We start from the raw sequence: 22,711 nt of genomic DNA, 5'->3' as shown, positions 1-22,711 counted from the left end.
TCAGTCACTTACTTATCGCTCATTTAAATGAAGTTGTAGGTATGTGACTAAGCAAACTATCATTTGATTAAAGGTGCACTCAGCGATTCCTGAGAAACACAGTTGATATTCGAACGCAACTGCCAAAACAAAAACACCCCTCACTTCAGTGCTCCTTTGGAAGCTCCGCACCCCCCAAATTCAGTAAGTTGCTGCTGCTAAGATAACTTGCAGAGAAGACGAGACGGTTTTACGCACACCAGCTCCAGACACTCACATCTCTCCTGCTACTAAATCTAACATCTCTACAACAGCATATATGGGTTCTGTGAAACATAGCTAAATTCATGTTACCCACCTATTGAGAAGAAAAAGAGCAACTTCTGCAACTTCAAGCACTTTACCTCTCGGAGGGCTCTCCAACTCTGAAAAGCCTTGCAGATGCTCCTAGTCCTCGACTTATCATAATCCTTATTTTATAGTTTATATTTGTCTGACCTTTTAGTCTTGGTCTGTTTCACTTCCATTTGTCCTCTTGGAGTTTAGAAAGTTTGCATCAGCCAGATTTGCCGTCGGTCTTCTAATGAATTTCCCTCTCACTCTACCCCCACCCCCCATCCTGTGCACACACAAGAACCACCCCCTGTTGCTGATTGGCTGGAGTAGTGTTGTGTGGATCGGTCTGATCCACTTTGTTTTTGTCCCATTTACAGAGCCAGGGCGGTGTGCAAATACTAGATGTTTTTTTCATCCCACCCACAGTACGGACAGCTAGCAGACTTTGAGGAAATATTTGCAGAATTTGACAAAATGTATTGGATTTGAATTACTGAGTGCACCTTTAAGAGTCAGCCTAATTGAATGATATTAGTAAACCCTTACAACCTCTGAATTTAGAATAAACTGTTCAATAGAATGACTGTAGAATGAGCCAGATTCAAATATAAGCTAACCTAAACAAACTACTTTGCACATGTCTGAATGCAAATGGTGAAAGGCTAAAAATGAACTGTTTCTCTCTGTGCCTACTTCCATTTCAGGGTACAATTCTGCAGAGGATACATGCCAGCATGATTCCCCCTGCATCAAGCCAGGACACTGGATTGGCTGACACACAGAACATGAATTGCGGGAGATGGGTGTGGAGATAATTCAAAGAGGCCATTCACATCTCACAGTACTACACCATCAAAAGTAGCTACATGGCCTCCTGGTTTAGCACCAGAACCAAATTGTGCAACACAGATTACTGTAGAACAGGTTCCACCCATCTCCCAGACATTAACATACAGTCACACATTCTCACCACTACATCCTCAAATCTTCTTGAGCTGGTATAGATTGCAAGACTATCCAGGATTAATCACAAACTATGTAACAAAATAATGGTCTAGATTCCAGAAAGTGCTACTGTGCTTCACATAAGACATTAAGAACCTGTTTCTTGGTAATGGCACACCTACACTTTGATAACTCCAAAGTGCTGCTAACCTTGCTCTGGAGCAAATGCTAACCCCCTTTCAAAATGAACATTGCTTTACCTGGGGTTCAAAGTGGCCTTATCCTGGGATTAAAAGAGATGTTAACAGTGTCAAAAGCCCTTTTGTGAGGATATCAACGCAGGTGAGCAAGATCAATACTCAAACATAATCCCATAACAGGACTTTCATTTATCAGAAAATGATGGAGAAACTTTGTCCAAGAAAGACCTTTTTAATTGAAATGATCATATATATATATATATATATATATATATATATATATATATATATATATATATATATATATATATACAGTATGTATATAAATATATATTTTCTTTTCTTATTTTTATTTATGGTTAGGATTAGTCTTGGGGTTTGGGATAGTAGTTAAACTTTGGGAAAATCTAATGAATGTTTATTCAAAACAGATTCTGTTTTGCACAAGAGTGATTTTCCTATCATGGTTAGGTTAGGTTTAGTGGTTAACCTTAAGAAAAATCAGTAAAATAAGTAAAAGTCGGACATTTTTGTATGAGCAACCATCTGCCATCTTGTACTATTATTTCATCTTGTCATGAGACTTGGAATATTTGGATCAGCTTTTAGAAATCAGTTTTATTGTTAAATTAGGTAAAGAAGTACTAAACTACATTAAATAGAAGCCATTTCACGTATTTAATTAATTTGTTATAAATACAATAAAATCTACTGATGTCAGGGTAGAGACCAGGAGATCGGAGGTAAGTGATTCAAATGCTGTTTATTTCAGATGATAATTGTGTAAGGTAAGTATATGGTGAATCTTCGGGTGCAGGTGAAGATCGTTGGATGTACAGAGAACAACAGGTAAGCCAGATAACTTCCAACGTAGTAATATCACTCAGTATCAGTTCGTTAACCCCTCTTCTCTTCTAGGGGTGATTGGGGCCATTTGATCAGATCTCGGACATGGGCTCAGGAATCGGGTGGGAGATCTGGAGATGGCAGAACAACAGTGCATAGGGTTAGCATGAATCAGGTAAGGAAAATAGGATACTCAGGAATTCAGAGTTGACGGAGATTTCAGGATGCGGGAAGAAACGGTCTGTTCCTGTTGGAGGCTTGACAAAGACTGGAATCTTGGTGAGTGTTCTTATGAGCTGATTAATGATGTGATAGATGATGACCAGGTGTGTGTGATTAGTATTCTGTGGAGAGTGATCTTTGAGTGGTGGATTGGAACGAGCTTGACTGATTCCTGACATTATCCCCCCCTCCAGGGTCCGCGCTAGCGGACCTAGTACCTTGACGTCGTGGGGGTCGACCTACATGGGGTTGAGGATGTCCCTTCGAGGTACCCAACACCTCTCCTCTGGTCCATAATCCTCCCAGTCTACCAGATATTCAAGTTGACCACCTCGACGTCGGGAGTCCAGGATTTCTCTAACAGTATAGATGGAGTCGGTTTCAATGGGGGGTACTGGGGGATTGTCATCCTGAACTAGGTCTGTAGAGGGAACAGAAACAAGTGGGTGATGGGGTTTCAGAAGTGAGACGTGGAATGAGGGGTGGATGCGATACTGGGCCGGCAGACGGAGTTGGTAGGTGACTGGGTTAAGTTGTCTTACGATGGGAAATGGACCAATATACCTTGGACTTAGTTTGCGACATGGTAGCCTTAAACAAATATCTCTGGTCGAGAGCCAAACCAGTTGCCCAGGCTGATATTCGGGAGCGACACGACGATGAACGTCTGCAAAGCGTTGTTGACGGTTCAGGGCTTGTTGGAGATGATGATGGGCTTGGTTCCATACCCTCTCACTGTCTTGGAACCAGGTGTTAACTGCAGGGATTTCTGATGGCTCACCGGACCATGGGAATAATGGTGGTTGGTAACCTAGTACGCATTGAAACGGTGTTAGATTAGTGGATGTTTGTCGAAGGGAGTTTTGAGCATACTCCGCCCATACGAGATATCGGCTCCAGAGGTGTTGATTAGAATGGCAGAAGGTACGGAGGAAACGACTGACATCCTGGATCTTCCGTTCCGCCTGACCATTTGCTTGTGGGTGATACCCTGAAGTTAGACTCACCGTAACATTCATTAGTGCAAAAAATGCTCGCCACACCTTGGAGATAAACTGCGGTCCTCTGTCTGATACAATATCCTCCGGAATGCCGAAATTCCGGAAGACGTGCTCCATCAGTAGTTCGGCGGTTACAAAGGCTGTGGGTAAGTTCTTCAGGGGAATTAATTTGCAGGCTTTAGAAAAGCGATCAATGGTTACCAAGATACATGTATTCTCGTCTGAGGGAGGAAGGTCTGTTACAAAGTCGACTCCAATGTCCGACCAAGGTCGTTGTGGAACTGGTAAAGGCATGAGTTTTCCAGTGGGTAGGTGACGGGGGTTTTTGTTCATGGCACAGAGGATGCATCCTTGGATGAAAGTCTTGATGTCTTGGATCATGTTGGGCCACCAGTAGCGCGTCTGGAGAGTGGAATAGGTTTTGTTAATTCCAGGGTGACCTGTGCCGATGGATGAATGTGCTGAGGAGATTAGTGAGGTACGAAATTCTTCGGGTACGTAAATCTTTCCGGCTGGACACTCTGGAGGGCTGGGTTGGTGTTGGGAAAGTTCTAGCAGCTGTTCATTTAAGTTCCACTGAATGGGATTGACAAACATCTTTTCGGGTAGGATATTTTCAGGTTCTTCGTGAGAAGTTTCGGGGGCATGGAGACGGGACAAGGCATCGGCTCGGACGTTCTTCGAACCAGGGCGATAGGAGATCCGAAAATGGAAACGAGTAAAGAAGAGTGCCCATCTGGCCTGGCGTGGGTTAAGTCTCCTTGCCTCTTTCAAGTACTGAAGATTTTTGTGGTCTGTGAGAACCAGGAATGGATGTTTGGCTCCTTCTAGCCAGTGTCTCCACTCTTCTAGAGCAAGTTTAACTGCCAGGAGTTCTCGATTGCCAATATCATAGTTAACCTCTGCAGGAGATAATTTGTGAGAGAAGAATGTGCAAGGCATGGGTTTGACTGAAGAGGCAGAGTATTGTGACAACACAGCTCCTACTCCTGTAGTGGAAGCATCAACTTCAACAATGAACATTTTTTCAGGGTTTGGATGTTGGAGTAATGGCGCTGTGGTGAACGCGGTCTTGAGAGATTGAAAAGCCTGTTCCGCCTCAGTGGTCCAGAGTAGTGTCTTTGGCTTTCCCTTGAGTAGAGAGGTCAGAGGAGCAGTAAGCAGGCTGTATTGGTGAATGAACCTCCGATAGAAATTCGCAAATCCAAGAAATCGTTGTAATTCTTTAACAGACTGCGGAGCGGTCCAGGAGCTTATGGTCTTGTTTTTGCGATCATCCATCTCTACCCCTTTTTCACTGAGGTGGTAACCGAGGAACTCGACTGAGGTTTGATGAAAGAAGCACTTCTCTGCTTTCAGGAACAGGGAGAATTCACGCAGCCGTTGGAGTACCTGAGAGACATGTCGCTGATGTTCCACCAAGTTTCTGGAGTAGATTAAGATATCGTCTATGTAGATTATTACAAATTGATTCAGGTAGTCTCGGAAAACCTCATCCATGAAACTTTGGAAGACTGAAGGGCGTTTACCAGACCATATGGCATGACGAGATATTCGTAATGTCCTGCTGGGGTGATGAATGCGGTCTTCCACTCGTCAGCCCTCTCGGATTCGAATGAGATTGTATGCACTTCTCAAATCCAGCTTGGTGAATAACTTGGCTTCTCGAAGTTGTTCAAGAGAAGAGGAACCAATGGAAGCAGATAACTGAACTTGACGGTTATCTTGTTTAAAGCTCTATAGTCTATACATGGCGTAGACCTCCATCCTTCTTCGGGACAAAGAAAAAACTGGCAGCAGCGGGTGAGGTAGAGGGCCGAATATAACCTTGTTTTAACGCCTCTCCAATGTACTGTTGCATGGCTTCTTGTTCAGGGATAGCTAGAGAGTAGATTCAGCCCCTTGGGGATGGATTCTCCGGGAATCAGATTGATGGCACAATCCCAGGATCGATGAGGTGGTAACTTGGCAGCCTTGACGGGATTGAATACATCCGAATATTGAGAGTAGCATGAAGGGATGGATACCGACAGGTTTTCTATGGGGCTTTCAATGGAAGTTGAATTCATTGGGATGGCATCGGGTAAGTTAGCGACAGAAGAGACTGGGAGTTCAACACTCGTGGATGAGCACATGCAACCCCATTTCAATACCTTACCAGATTCCCAGTTGAAGTTAGGTTGATGTCGTATAAGCCATGGGCGGCCAAGGAAAATATCAGTCTGGCTATTCTCAAGTATGAAAGGTTCAAACAGTTCATGGTGGGTGTCTTCAATACAGAGTAGAATGGGTTTGATTTGAGAAGTGACATACCCCTGATTGATGGTTTCACCAGTTACTGCATGGATGGAGTATGGCTTGGTGGTGGCGGATTTCTGGAGTTGGAGTTTCTGACAGAGCTGTCCTGAGATGAAATCTCCTGCCGACCCGGAGTCCACAATGGCTGTAGCAGAGACATGGAAACTCTCAGATTTTAGAATCACTGATATCGTTAGAGGAGCTGATACAGATACGGACGTGCAGACGGAACTCACAAGCATTCTAGGAGGTCGTGTAGGGCATGAACGAAGAAAATGTCCTCCCATTCCACAATACAGGCATAGTCTCAATTCTAGACGTCGTGAACGTTCTGATTGAGACAGTCGATAGGCATCCACCTGCATGTTCTCTACGGTCACTTCGTAGGGGCGTTTATCGGGATACTGAGGTGGTAAAAAGGTGGGTTGCTGGGCTTCGCGATAGCAGCCTTGAGATCTTTGGTGCACACGGAGAGCTTGCTGTATGAATTTCTCGACCCCCAGGCTATCATCATAAATCGTGAGTTGAAGGCGAAGTGCAGGATTCAAGCCACGTCGGTAGACGGAGATGAGCACCTTTTCTTTCCACCCACTGGCGGAGGCTAGAGTGCGGAATTCTAGTGAATATTCAGAAACTGATTTCTTGCCTTGATGTAATTGTAATAGTTTATCACTGATGGATGAATCATCTACTGGGCGCCCGAAAAATTCTTTGAAATGGTTTACGAACTCCTGTACAGAGGAAGTAACGGCAGATTCCTGCATTCACAAAGTTTCAGCCCATCTTAATGCAGCTCCTGATAATTGTTGAATAATAAAAGCAACCCTCGACTTTTCAGTAGGATATAACTGGACTTGCTGTTCTAAAGCGAGTGAACATTGTAATAGGAACCCGTTGCAGTCCTCCGCCCGGCCGGAGAATGCCGCTGGACGGGAAGTTGGGTTGGCGAAGCAAACCAGAGAGGAAGCGGGGTTTGCGGAAGTACTGGGCGCTGGTTGACTGGGATTCACAGCGGCGGCTGGCGGTTGTGTAGGATTATCAACATTACGAGCAGATTCCATCGTGCTGTTTTTCTTCCTTTTTTAGGCCAAGCCTTCTGTCAGGGTAGAGACCAGGAGATCGGAGGTAAGTGATTCAAATGCTGTTTATTTCAGGTGATAATTGTGTAAGGTAAGTATATGGTGAATCTTCGGGTGCAGGTGAAGATCGTTGGATGTACAGAGAACAACAGGTAAGCCAGATAACTTCCAACGTATTAATATCACTCAGTATCAGTTCGTTAACCCCTCTTCTCTTCTAGGGGTGATCGGGGCCATTTGATCAGATCTCGGACATGGGCTCAGGAATCGGGTGGGAGATCTGGAGATGGCAGAACAACAGTGCATAGGGTTAGCATGAATCAGGTAAGGAAAATAGGATACTCAGGAATTCAGAGTTGACGGAGATTTCAGGATGCGGGAAGAAACGGTCTGTTCCTATTGGAGGCTTGACAAAGACTGGAATCTTGGTGAGTGTTCTTATGAGCTGATTAATGATGTGATAGATGATGACCAGGTGTGTGTGATTAGTATTCTGGGGAGAGTGATCTTTGAGTGGTGGATTGGAACGAGCTTGACTGATTCCTGACAACTGAAGATTTATATATTCTATGAACTTTAAAGGATTCATAAACATTTTTACATCTCATGCATACAGTGGCAAGAAAAAGTATGTGAACCTTTTAGAATTAACTGGTTTTCTGCATTAATTGGTCATATAATGTGATCTCATCTTCATCAAAGTCACAAGTATCAACAAACAAAATGTGCTTAATCTAACAACACATAAACAATTATAATCTTTCATGTTTTTATTGATCACATTCCATTAAACATTCACAGAACTGTGGAAAAAGTAAGTGAACTCTTGGATTTAATAACCGGTCGATGCTCCTTTGGCAGTAATAACCTTGATCAAGTGTTTCCGGTAGATACGGATTAGACCTGCGCAATGTAAAGAAGGAATTTTTGATCATTCTTCCTTACAGAACTGCTTCAGCTCAACCATCTTCTTAAGATGTCTGGTGTGAACGGCTCTCTTGAGGTCATTCTACAGCATCTCTATTGGGTTTAGATCTGGGCTCTGACTGGGACACTCCAAAAGGTGGATTTTCTTTAATTGAAGCCATTCTGTAGTGGATTTACTTTGATGTTTAGGGTCACAGTCCACAAAAAAGTGTTGTGGAGTGTCAAGGTGATCTTTGGCAAACTTCATGTTTGCAGCAATGTTTTTGTTGGAAAGCAGAACCTTCCTTTGTGGTGTCCTGAAATGGGCACTAGGGCTGCCCCCAACCAAAGATTTACTTGTCGACTAGTCATCGCATGTTTATAATATGAATTGAATTACTTATATATATTTCCAGGGCTGAGAAAGTAAATTTTCTAACACTGTTCTACATTACAGAGAAATATTAAACTGTAGTAATGAGACTTTAAAATATAAATTTTACAAGCATCAAAAGTGGTAATGATTCTAACCAACAAGTGACTGAACATTTTTTTCATTTATAGAGAGAAATGCACATTCAGGTTGTGCCGACAGACAATGATCTCGGGGATAGAAGATGGTCAGAGTGATCGCTAATAACTGATGCCTTTCACGATATCGTCTATGTCAAGACGATATTTGGATCCTTTTCCCATTAATGTATACAATAATTATTATTATTTTTATTATTAGAACAACACTTAATTTTTTCCAGTTTCATTTGAATTTTTTGTTAAAATAAATAAAAAAATAAAGTTCAAAGTTTGAAATCAAGATGTCTTGCTTTATTGTGTAGACTTAACCCTAACCCTGCTTAACGAAACATACACCATAGTACTACCTAGCGTCCAACCAGCGGTAATATCGGTGTTTGTCCGTTTCCTGTGGAGTTTTTTTTTCTGTGACAACCTGACCAATCAAAACTTGGTCGAACAAGACTCTTCTCTTTGACTAATGTTTGGTCGACTATTAGGGGGCAGCCCTAAAATGCCTGTTTAATGTTTTCTGTATAGAAGACTCATGAACAGAGGTGTTAACCAGTTCCATTTATTCCTTCAAGACTTTAGCTGTCACTCTAGGCTTTTGTTTTACCTCTTTGAGCATTCTGCGGTGTGACCTTTGAGTCATCTTAGCTAAACGACCACTTCTAGGGAGAGTAGCCACAGTACTAAATCGTCTTAATATATAGACAATTTTTCTAACAGTAGACATATGAATATCTAAGCTCTTATAGATCCATTTGTAAAACTTTCCAACTTTATGCAAAGCAACAAATCTTGATCGTTGGTCTTCAGGGTCCACACCAGCAGATGCTCTTTGAGAACAGCAAACTCAAAATGTTTGAGTGCTTTTTATATGTCAAAGTAGCTTTAACCCACACCTTCAATCTCATTTAATTAATTGGATGACAGGTTTGCCAACTGCTGACTCTAATTAGGTTTTGTTGACGTAATTAGCCTAGGGGTTCACATACTTTTTCTAACCTAAACATTGAATGTTTGAATGATGTATTCGATATTTACAAAACAATACAATAATGTGTGTGTTATTAGTTAAAACTTTTAGATTGTGTTTGTTCATTTTTGTAACATTCATGAAAATCAAACCAAATGTATATATAAATGCAGGTAGGTAATTCCAAAGGGTTCACATATTTTACATCCATTACTGATAAACATACAATAATGTATGTGGTCTACAGCCACCCTTTGCATATGAATACCAAGAAATAATGATGCTCATAATCTCACAATCTACAAATCTCCTGCTAAATCAGCACATACAGATCAAAATGATTGATTCAAAGATGTTGAATAGAATCCCAGTGCAGTTGTGATCATATATGTCCCCCAGAGCTGGAAAGGAAAGCATAATTCCATGTGTTTATTTCAATCAGTCTAAATGTTTCCTGGCAGGATTTCCTATATCAGTAAGAACATATTCAACAACAAGCTGACACAAATACCTCCAGAAGGTATACTTCCACCCTTCCCCCAGCTGCACGCGCGCCAGGAGAGACACTGAAAAGGGGTCAGGAGAAGAAAATGTAGTCTCATATATTATGCATACTTGGCAGTACAACACTCACAGCATGCTGGTAATGCCAGCCTGACCCAAAATTACTGCTCTGTTCCACAATCTAATGGCCTGCCTATGGAGACAGCATTTTGAGGCATCACTGATGGGTTCCTGAAAACATGTCTTAACCAGATGTGATGCAGTAAAGTGACAAGATACACAAGGTATCTGTTCAGTGTCATTTTTTTGTCCTAACCAACAGCGAGAAGCGACTGGACATTTTGTCAATTGCTTGGTTTCCATTTCTGTGCTGTTGCTCTTATTGAAGCACAATTTCACTCATAACTGTACATTGAACATCACATATACTCTGATCAGGCTGTAATTGTGTCACATTGTGCAGCAGTGACACATTCAGTGTGAACAGATAAATTGCTTTTCGCTGGAAACTTATCGCGTTATGTCTTGGACATGATGTGACCAAAAAAGCTGTTCCTTAATATAGGAATCTTAAATATGCTGCCTTCTAAGTAGACATTGACTGATGATCAGGTTTTCTGATTATTGTTTACCAATATTTCCACTTTTCTGCTTAATGGGTTATTGTTTTTTTAATTTCGAATCTACCAATAAAAGGCACAATGTTTGTAGCACCTGAGAGCCTAAAATTACATTACACTACTGTGAGCTCTGTGGGAAACTGTGTTCACAGGTACAGAAACATTTAATGTTACATAATGTGAACTTATTTTTGGTCACTGTATGCAACCAGAGCTTTTAATGAAACTACTCATGCACAAGTGTAAAACGTGATTTTGTCCCTTTTTATTTTCTGTAGTTTAAGGCGCATTGTGCACAACATTTGCAGTTAACAGGCTATAAATAGGCTAAAATAGTTGCTTATGAGGCTACATCCACATTGATCTGGATACATTCGAAAACAGCATTTTCGAAACGCTCTCGGTCCACACAGCCACTTTCAAACGTTTTCCAAAAGTTGCTCGTCCACACTGAAGCATCTAAAAATTATTATATCCGCTTTCTACGTATGCAAAAATAAAAACAACTAAAAACGTAAGAACAGTGGCCCTGCGTCATTTCCATGTACGGTCAAAAACTCAATAGTCCTCGTGCTCTGTGGTCTCCCAATGTAAACTTCCATTCACTTTTGAAGGAATTCAATGTGTAGGGTTGTACAAAGTAACAATCTTTAACAACATTATCAAAGTGGATGGCAGGCACAGCAACATGGGCCACCTCCTTGATTGCTTTGGGTTGAATGGATCACATGACCCATCACATGACAACAAATCATCATTTTGGAATATCTCCATTTTCCATGTCCACACTACAGCGCAAATGTATCCACTTGAGAGTGTTTTCGAAAACACTATCTCAGTGTGGATGGAAGTCCAACACTTAGCGAAATGAATGCACTTTCAAACAAACTAGTGTTTACGTGGCATCAGAAAACAATGAGTTGCTGGATTTGCCAAAGTTTGCAAGGTTCATGGCATCGTGTCATAATAAAAATCAGTGCAAAAAACACAAATGCCCTGACTCGTGTCTTAAAGTTAGCAGATTCCCCAAGCAAATCTGATGCATCTACATATTTGGAACTTATTGCATCTGGATGGACCAATTTTCAATAGCAGTTTTCAATATCTCACCAAGACAGGCATTTTGACCATTCACATGCACAACTGCAATCGCAAGTCTTGAACGCTCTTCTTGCATGCATTCTTAGACCATCGTGAGACAGGTTAGTTTTACCCTACTGATGATGTGTTGTTCCAATAGTAATCCTGCTCAGTTCGAGAGGAACTACAGGTTCAGACATTTGGTGCATGTGCTTGGATGAGGAGCCATTGGTGCGAAGCTACCATCTGTGGGATTATGATTGAACAACAAGTCAGAATCCCCCCTAAAGGTAACTATAGTGCTGCGCTGCGGGACTTAGACCGTCCCTCGAGGGCCTGGTGAGGAGAGCCTTTCAAGACAGGGACGGATGAGTGCCGCCCCTCTCCCGTCATGTACCACATGTTTGTGGGGAACCTGGTGCTAAATGATTCATAGACGACCTTGTGTGTGCTATAAAGCAGGCGCGAGTCAGTCAGCATATGGGTACCGATCCAAGAAAGAATTTGGTAATTACCGATACTGTATAAAGATAGGTATCATTACTTATAGTACATACTTACTAGGCTTGGGATTGATGACTTTTTCACACATCGATAATCTGAAGATTTTCTAAATTATTATCAATGGGGTGGGCGATATACAGGTAGACATGATAAACCAGTAGAAATTTGGCAACGGTTTACATTTTGGATTATCGTTTCTAGCACGGTTAAGCAAAACCGCCACGGCGTGCAAGAAACGTGCACTTCATTCTATTCACTAGGAGGAACGGCTTTATGTGAGACTGAAAGAATTGAAGAAACAGGGTTTTTCAGGTACTGACCACTTTTCGGCGGCCACTGAAGCAAATTCAATGACATTGAATTTATTTCTTGCATTGAATAATAATGTCAACAACATCAGACTGAAATGTGAAACTGAGTATTAAAGTTAATGAACACTCTTTTAATACCAATTTGTTTTCTCTGACTATGTTTGTAAAGTTCCAAATAAAGAGAACATTATATAAAAGGAAGTTTTCATTTATAAGTATTTAATTCAATTACTGGATTTTACAAAAACAGGCATTATAATATGGTTATTTACTATATAAACCGACTTTTATAGATTTTTTTTTAATTGAACTATATCATGATATATATCGTTATCATGATATAAAATTAGTGATATAATGATTGAAGATTTGTGTCATATCGGCCACCCCTAATTATCGATTGTAGAATGGAGGAGGGCGGGGCCGGCCTGGAATGACGCACGCCTGGTCCCCAATCCGCTCTACATCGATATATATTGATTTGTTTTCAGATATAATTAGGGCTGCTCGTTGCACAATAGTCTTTATCTCTTCAGACATATTTCTCAACACAACTGTGAGCGGCGGTTTAATTAAAGGGAGTCCCACACCGGACGCATCTGGCGGACGACATGGCGCATTCTAAAATTCAAAGCAATTATTTATTTCCTACAAAGGTACACACACACACTGTCAACGCTCGGCGTCAACATTCTGAAGTGCCACGGAGCACAACTCGCATAGTTTTTCATTAAATTTGACCCAAATCATTATTGAGAGACAAAGATTATTTATATTAGTATAACTGGATGATATATCGTGTATCTTTCATAGAGCCAACTCAATGTATTTCCAGTAACAAGTATGTCTTTTGTGGTTCGACAGCTTGAATGAAAGACCTATTCATGGTTACATAGAGCACAATTGCATAATAAATGTTGTGCAGTTACACCAGTTTCACTAACCTGCAAACTCATCAACGTCACTTGTTCATTCTTGAAGAAGTACAAAAAAACTTCTGGACTGCCACCGGCGCTGCTTCAGCTCATCCTGTGTGTGTGTGTGTGTGTGAGATCGTGACTGGCTTCAGTAAATGGTATATCGCCCTCTTATGGTCTCCCAACGCTATTACATCAGACTGTTAAACAGAGGCTAACTGAGTGAATTGGAAAGCATGCCATTTGGGCTTCAAATTTAAATGTCGGCTCATTTTAATATTGTATATCGATGCCTCAAAAATATAACGATAAAATAACGTGCCGATCAATAATCCATATATCGATATTTTATGACATCCCTAATACTTACATATATTACGCTACTTAATATTAAAATATATTTAGGTATCAACTTGTTAACAAAGTACAGTTACTACAAACATATGGGGCTTTATGAAAAACATTCAGGGCTTAAGCCCCGGAAGCCCACTTCTGGCACCGCCCATGACGGCAGTAGCATACTGTAGCAGCAATTAACCTAGTTTCCATCCACTTTTCGCACAATTTTGACATCGAGAAAGTGGAAATGTGTAAAAAATGTTTGCTAAATTTGACATCTTCTGCCTGTTTCCATTCAAATGGCCTTTTATCGATAAAAATGGTGTGCGTAATGATGTCATTCTTAAAAAAAACACTTTGTCGCTACTGCACGTCTAAAACAATGTAAATCTAAATGTAGATCTAATGTTTAAATTCTGTTTTGGACCCCCCTGTTAATGTTATACCTAATCCTTCTGATGTACTATATGAAGGTTTCTTGAGATTCTTCAGTGACAAAATAACTAACTTAAGATCACAGTTAATGCCTTGGGTTGAGGATCAGTTACATTCTATGCAGTCACTAGCTTCACGGGATGCCTTCGTCCCTATCACATTACACACAGTTATAGAAATAACTGCCAGTCTTAAACCCTCTTTTTGCCCCCTTGATATTATTCATCCTCGGTACTTCAAACAACTAGTAGACTCAGTAGGTCCTCGTCTGATGTCCTTTCTAAACAAATGTCTGTTTACAGGGTCCATCCTCGACTGCCTCAAAATTGCAGCTGTCACTCCTTTGCTCAAGAAGTCTTCACTAGATGCATCTGATTTAAATCATTTCTGACCAATCTCTGTCTTACCCTTTATTTCCAAAATAATGGAGAAGATTGTGCTTATTCAGCTTCAGGTATTTCTTAAGAACAAAAGTTTTTTGAAACAGAATCTGCTCTTCTTAGAGTTTTAAATGACATTTTATTAGCTACAGATTCAGGTGATACTGTGATTGTAGTTCTTTTAGATCTGACTTCAGCGTTTGATACTGTTGATCATGCTATACTGCTCTCCAGACTAGACTCATGTGCGGCTTAAAAGGGAATGTTCTGAAATGGTTTAAATCCTATTTAACTGGGCAAATTGACCTCTTCTGTGACCCGCCTTATCTGTGGTGTGCCACAGGGCTCTGTTCTTGCACCAGCACTTTTCTCTCTTTACATGTTCCCTCTGGGTTCCATTATCAGAAAGCACGGGATCTCCTACCACTTCTACACTGATGACACTCAAATCTACTTACCGGTTAAATGAAATGATCACACTGCATTACAGTCTCTTCTAGCTTGTCTGGAGGAAATAAAAGTTTGGCTAGCCAAAAACGTTTTATTTTTGAATGAAGATAAGACAGAAGTGATTGTCTTTGGTCCTACAGGCCATTATGATGTCAGTAATGCTGATTGTGGAAATCTCAATGCTTCCCTCTCTCCTCAAGTACGGAACCTGGGTGTCCAGTTTGAGAGCCAGCTGAAATTTGACAGACATATTAGTGCTGTCATAGGTTCCAGTTTCTTTCAGCTACGTCTACTTTCTCTGACAAAAAAAAAATGGTTTAACTTTAGAAAGCTTCAGAGATAGCAGTTCATGCCTTCATCACTTCTCATCAGGATTATTGTAATTCTCTCTATTGTGGAATTTCCAAATCTCAATAAAAATGTTTAAAAGGAGGTCGGAAGTACGATCATGTTACCCCCATTTTAAAATCACTTCACTGACTGCCGGTTCAAGCTAGAATTGATTTTAAAAAATATTTTTTTGTTTACAAGTCATTACACAACCAAGCTCCCAGTTACTTCTCAGACTTACTACATCCTTACAATCCACCTAGAAGTCTGAGATCCTGTGATCAATATCTCCTCGATGTCCCACAGTCTGAAGTGTAGAGGAGGGAGAGCCTTTTCCGTTGTGGGTCCGATTTCATGGAATAGTTTGTCAGTATCAGATTTTCACCTTTTATATCTGTTTTAAATCTTCTCTTAAACCTCGTCTCTTTCACTGGCTTTTAATTGTGTGTAATGTCCTGGTCTTAAATTGTTGTGTGTTTTTTTAATGTTATATTGTACAGCACTTTGGTCAGTCTTGATGCTGTTTTTAAATGTGCTTGAACTTGAACTTTAGCTGTTTCCATACAGAAATGTGTGTTTATTGCTAATTGTTCACCTTTCACCTCCCAGATGCCCCTAATTTCTTCCCCCAAAGTCTTTGTAAATTGGGGAGAGTATTGAGACAATTCATGGACATTAGTCAGCTTACTGTCATTTTAATTTCACAAAGAAAAGCAATCAGAAGACGAGGAATTGCAATCAAACAGTTGCTCTTCTGATCAGCCTGTAATATTGATCCTAGCATCAGCTGTATCAGTAAACTTTTTGATGCACTTCACTTTTTGTCGCAAAAAATAAATAAAAAATACGTGGATGGAAACGTTGTTATTTTTAGGATAAGCCTTCTTGGAATTCGATGAGTCAAGTTGCTCGTGCAGAGAGATTTGTGTGGTGCTTATATAGAGCATTCTATATCAGTCAATTAGCAGGTTCCATTTCACCTAGGATGCTGTCTTAGATGGTGACTACCTATGTAGGCAGCAAGGCACCTCATTAGGTTTTGGAACAGAACTTATATCTCCAAAAGTTGAAGAGAACGCACCAAAGCATTCATGCCTAGTCAAAATGAATTAATATTACAGCAGACTCAGGATATATTTTGGCAGCTTTGGTGGTTCAGGGGTGAATGAGAAAGAATACAGATGATGCATAACATACAGCAAAATCCATAAGTGTGTGTGCTTATGAGAAGCAGACAGATTTAACATTGTACACCAACCCCATCTACAGGTCATTTGAACAGCAACATTGCAGGATGCGTGCTGTCCAGTTCCAGGGTGCAGTGGGGCTTCTGCTGTCACGCAGCACATCTTACAAAGCAGATCTTGTATTCTTATTGCATTTTTCAAGCTGTGCTATCAAATACTCATGAGAATGTCAACAGCACAGTGACTGTCACCTGTCTGACTGTATAAAACAGGTCGAAAGCATGCAGGCAAGACACAGTTCTTTGCAATCATAATTCTTTGACAGCCCAGATTATCAGTTTCTGATGCAAATGTGAATAAAATGCATCATCAAACTTTCAACATCAACTTTCTCTCCATATTATTATGAATAAACATTAAACAGATCATTCTGCATCATAAATCTGTGCTAAAAGTGAACATTAATCCAATACTTAATAATGGCAACATGTTATTACACTCCAAATATTGAATTATTAATGTAAAGAGAATCAGATGGTGCAAGACACATCCACTATAAAGCCACATCCTCCCATACAGATGAATTACAGTGTCATTTGTTTACACTTTGTTACAAACCTTTATTTTTATCTGCAAAACTTGCCTAACTTTATTCAAATATTTTGTTAAAGCAGATTTATTTTGTTTAATTTGAAGCTTTCAATACAAGAAATAAAGTCAATGATGCATGTTGCTTCCGGATGTTGCTAATTCTAAAATGTGTGTGTGCAACTTGTCATTTTTGTATATGTAATATATGTAAAATACATTTTTTTAAATTTTAAAATTTTAAAACATTTCTCAAATTAAAAAGATGTACTTGTACATATTTTATATGCAACATATATTTCGAACTGCTACAAAAATGTCAGTTTTCATGTATGCAACACATCTTTTCCCAAATACTAGAGGAATTTAAATATGAACATGTATGGTCAAATATAGCTATAACACATATACATATAAAGATATACAGTATATATATATATATATTGCATGTCTTCATATATGTACAGTTTATCTGCATGGCCATGTATCAGATTTATATAAGGGTTAATATTTGGTTGTTTTTATACTTTATAATGCAAATAATTGAAAACAAATAATAATAATATATATATATATATATAATGGATGAATAGCACACCATAATTCATTTAGTACAACAGCACAACTTCATTAGACTTCATGAAGTCTGAACTACTGATTTTGGTCAAAGTTAACATCCTAGTTTTCCATCATAGACCTTCATGATGACTTTATGTCAACAGCAGAAACATCTTTTCAATTCCAAGATCCGAGGGAAACTTACCTTGTTCCGGTCAGAACATTAACGACCAGTAAACAGGTCCAGATCCACAGCCAGGCTGCTCCTCTTCCACCCCACATCATTCCCCAAATGATGACTCCTCACTGAACAAGAGAAAATACAAGCCTTAACACATTAACCTGGTGCACACATGCATATGTTCATATAATCTATCGGAGGTTAAGGGACAAACCTGGCACAAGAATGAGTTTTTATTCAAAGCTCAAAGTTTCCCACCTGAAACTATGGAGAGAAAAGGTGGAGGTGGGGTGTCGAAAGAATTGAGGTGCACGGCTGTTTATACACCCAGGGAGTAAATGAACATACTCCACCCTTATTTCCATATGAATGTGGAAAATAAAACTTGATTATTTTTGAAAGACAATATCAGAAGTAGTTGGTCTTCAGAGTCAATTGGCATTTAACTCCAACAGTCTGACAATAGAATGGATATCTGTAACTTTAGCGATTCATTATGATGGCATATATATTTTATCATTCACAACACTGTAATCTAATATACAGCATATGAATGCAAACCTTTCAAAGCGCAATATCCTATGTCAGCTGGATAAAACGTCCATATTCTCCACATTTAACCTCTATGCTTTCACATATTATGTGAATTAGCGTTCTGTGGTGGTCCAAGCCCCCTCACAGCTTGCGTATAGAGCAGTACACTACAGCAATTACATGCATGATCATAATGAACTATAAATAAAAATCTCAGTAATGCATGACATGTGACATGGAGATTCCCCATGCAAATCTCTACTATATGCAACCGCACTTACCTCCTTTAGCAGGCTATGTTATGTTGTGCAAGAAAAAAATATACAAGGTTTTGCATCGGATCAACAGAGTCTTATAAAATACCGACACCAGTGCGTGAGCTCCGTCGGTCATTCGGCACTAACGCATTAACGCAAATCATTACGCACACAATCTGCGCTTTAATCCGTCATAAAACATCGTGGAAATGATTTGCAGCTCCGTGTAAAATCGAGATCACTCGCAGAAGCGCTCTCGACTCCTACTGTGCGCGATGTATGTGTTAAATTCATCTCTAAATTAGTAGGCTATATGACTCTCGCGCACCTCGGGATTGTTTGTAACCATGCGCGCTAATTCAGTCGGAGTAATTAAGCAAACTGCGCGCTGTCCTCTCCCGAGTTCACCCTATATGAAAACACGCATGCATCTTAACGCATCTTCATCAGCGCAGCATAGAACAAGATATAAAAGTACCCCAGCCCCTGTGTTAAACCATCTGCTGTTCTTATTCAGCCCTTATATTTTACAATATAAACAACACGCGCATTAAGTCATGTATGCACTTACAGCGTTAAGTCGATCCTCAAACTTTTTGCAAATGTCTTTTCGGTTCGGATGCGAGGAGAGGATGCTATGAGATGCGAGCTGTGCTGGATTTGAGCTCGAGGCTGGTGCTGATGATGCTGCTGCTGCTGAGCGCGCGCAGCTCTCGCGCACTCTTCCTTGAAACTCTTCCGTTTACCTCAAATTACTCATCTACCGCCAACAAATCTACTCGAGACGCAGATGCCGCCGTTTAATAACGCTAAAACAATGGTGCTATGTTTCTAGGCAAACCGGATGCATGTGATATTAGATCGTTCGGTCCATGGCGATTGTATTACTAAAGAATAGAAGGTGGCACCAATACGCCCCATTTTATATGCAGCACAACTGAACTTGCACTGCTGTCGACTTAATCTCTTTTCAGTGGCTGGAACATCAAATCATCTAAAACATTTTACCCAGATCTCGCTTTCTTACATTGGCGTTGCTTTGCATTTGATGCTTTGGGATGACAAACGCATCACTCCCATCATAAGTAACATGCTATTAATTAATACAGAAAAATTGTTGGGCATTACCACATAAAAAGGAATTTCGTGCATGCATGCAACACTATGCACGCCAGACAGCAGTGCATGATGCACGCGCATGCATCTCTCACCGAAAAATCCCGACGAGTCTTGTCCTTCCCAAAAAAAAAAAAATCACCTTGAACCCGTCTTTACAAAGCCCTGTCTTCTCACTGAGTCACCGCCTGGAATATTGCACATGTATTATTCGTGCAATCGAAGGCTTATGGAAGATCCGCAATGCTTCCAGCTCATCCGCAGAGCGACTTTAACGGTTCCGTGATAACACACACTAAAAGCTGGAGTTTTTTTTCTCGCAGTTCTATGAAATCACTGGTGCTATTAGAGGCCACGAGCGTCCATTCAGCCTGTTGGGTGTTTTAGAAAGCGACGCTGGGACCGATGTGACACATTACAATGAGTTTGAGACAGAATCTTGTTTCAGACTCCGCAGCGTCTTTATTGTTCATACATTCACGTGCATGTGTATGCTTGCGTGAATCAAGATTTAACCATAAATGACGAGGAGAGACGGGAGCATATTAACGAGCCTCTCGCGCGCTCTCTCTCTCGCGCTCCTAGTCAGTGTGTAGTGCAACTTTAACCTGATGCAATGCGAGCAACAGCTGCGACGCACATATGTAAAGATCACTGAGTCTATATTGTCTATTCACAGCTTTCCCGTCTTCCAAGTACATGGTGACAATTACCTGTGAAACGAAGTTGGATCTCGCGCGTGACTGCACGTTTCGCACGTGACTGTGCACACATGTGCATTAGGAAAGTTTGGATTTGCCTATAAAGTCAACATCCCCTAGTGCAGAACAGATCGCACCCTGCATCTTATCAGCACCTCACATTTCTAGAGTGACATTCATTCTAACGCATGACTCGTTTCGTTTCGTTTCAGCACCATGGACAGCCACGAGACTGCGGTCATCTTTAACCCTAAAATGAATGCGGGTTTGTTTGCAATGATTTCACGTGAGGTGCTTTTTCATTTGACATTCTATGATATGGGAATTCCTCAGTTAAGGTGTCTTTGAGCATGTGAACTGCTTGTTTTCACATTTAGATGTTATTTTTTGTGTGTGTGCTCGTGTGTGTTAAAAGGGAACTTATTGTAATAGTCCTAGCTGACAAATGTGGGTCAATATACAATGGCAAGAAAAAGTATGTGAACTCCTCGGAATTACCAGCATTTATGTATACATTTGTTTTTAAATCTGGATTGATCTTCATCTATGTTACAATAATGAACAAACACAATCTGTTTTAACTAATAACACACAAATTATTGTTTTGTTATTGTACATATGGAATACATCATTCAAACATTCACAGTGTGATGCTAATGATGTCAACATAAGCTAATTAGAGTCAGAAGTTGGCAAACCTGACATCCGGTTAATGAAACTAGATTGGAGGTGTGGGTTAGAGCTACTTTGACTTCTAAAAAGCACTCAAACATTTCACATTTTCTATTCACAAGAAACATCTGCTGACATGGGCCATGCCACGCAAACAAAGAGATCCCAGAAGATATATACGATCAAGAATTGTTGCTTTGCATGAAGCAGGAAGGGGTAAAAAAGTTATCTTGAAGAGCTTAAATACTCATTTGTTCAGAGATAAACAAACTGTCTATAAATAGAGATGATTTAGTACTGTGGCTACTCTCCCTAGAAGTGGCCGTCCAGCCAAGATGACGAACCCTAGAGTGACAGCTAAAGACATGAAAGAATTTAGAACTGGTTATCATCTCTGTTCATGAGTCTACTATACAGAAGGAAGCCGCTGCTTTCCAACAAAAACATTCCTGCATGCCTGAAGTTTGCTAAAAATCACCGTGACACTCCACAACACTACTGGGAAAATGTTTTTGTGGACTGATGAAATTAAGGTTGAATTGTTTGGGAAGAACACGCAGCATACAAAGGGCACCGCATACCAACATACCAAACATAATCCCAACTTTGAAGTACATTGGAGGGAGCATCATGATGTGGGGCTTCTTTGGGGCCTGGACTGCTTTCCTTCAGCAAAAAATGAATTCCCAAGTTTATCAAGATATCCTACAGGATAATGTCAGGATGGCTGTGCACCAGCTGAAGTTGGGTGATGCAGCAGGAAAATGACCCTAAACATCAAAGTAAATCCACTACAGAATGGCTTCAATTAAAGAAAATCCAACTTTTGGAGTGTCCCAGTCAGAGCCCAAACTTCAACCCAATAGAGATGCTGTGGAATGACCTCAAGAGAGCCGTTCACACCAGACATCTTAAGAAGATGGTTGAGCTGAAGCAGTTCTGTAAGGAAGAATGATCAAAAATTCCTTCTTTACATTGCGCAGGTCTAATCCGCATCTACCGGAAACACTTGATCAAGGTTATTACTGCCAAAGGAGCATCGACCGGTTATTAAATCCAAGGGTTCACTTACATTTTCCACAGTTCTGTGAATGTTTAATGGAATGTTTTCAGTAAAGACATGAAAGATTATAATTTTTTATGTGTTGTTAGTTTAAGCACATTGTGTTTGTTGATACTTGTGACTTTGATGAAGACGAGATCACATTATATGACCAATTAATGCAGAAAACCAGCTGATTCTAAAGGATTCACATACTTATTTTTTGCCACTGTACATATATATATATGTGTGTGTGTGTGTGTGTGTGTGTGTGTGTGTGTGTGTGTGTGTGTGTGTGTGTGTGAGTGAGGTGCTTTTTCATTTTACATTTGGGGATTTACAAATTTAAGGTGTCTTTGAGCATGTGAACTGATTGTTTTCACATTTAGATGCTTTTGTTCTATTAATAGGGACCTAATTGTAATAGTCCCATCTGACAAATATTGTCATATTATATCTGTTATCTACATATAGAATTACATGTAATATTATATATTAAAAATATATTCTTATTAAATAAATTGATTTTTATTTAGTTACCATTATTTATATATATATATATATATATACACACTCACCTAAAGGATTATTAGGAACACCTGTTCAATTTCTCATTAACGCAATTATCTAATCAACCAATCACATGGCAGTTGCTTCAATGCATTTAGGGGTGTGGTCCTGGTCAAGACAATCTCCTG

At 40.1% G+C, this 22,711-nt stretch overlaps 1 protein-coding gene across 1 annotated transcript in view; it reads right to left on the bottom strand.

The window, feature by feature from the left end:
* The window catches only part of LOC127627463 (gamma-aminobutyric acid receptor subunit alpha-1-like), a 52,510-nt gene extending 33,167 nt beyond the window's left edge, over positions 1-19,343 (bottom strand). The window contains exons 1-2 of the mRNA XM_052103848.1: positions 19,054-19,343; positions 17,716-17,816 (exon numbers count right to left, since the gene is read on the bottom strand). Of these exons, the coding sequence (XP_051959808.1) occupies positions 17,716-17,795 (80 nt within the window). The 5' untranslated portion in view covers positions 17,796-17,816; positions 19,054-19,343. The remainder of the gene's footprint in view (positions 1-17,715; positions 17,817-19,053) is intronic.
* Between the last annotated feature and the right edge of the window lie 3,368 nt (positions 19,344-22,711).

The sequence above is a fragment of the Xyrauchen texanus genome, chromosome 34 (genome assembly GCF_025860055.1).
Source record: "Xyrauchen texanus isolate HMW12.3.18 chromosome 34, RBS_HiC_50CHRs, whole genome shotgun sequence".
Classification (NCBI taxonomy): Eukaryota; Metazoa; Chordata; class Actinopteri; order Cypriniformes; family Catostomidae; genus Xyrauchen; species Xyrauchen texanus.
This window is presented reverse-complemented; position numbering and strand designations above follow the sequence as displayed.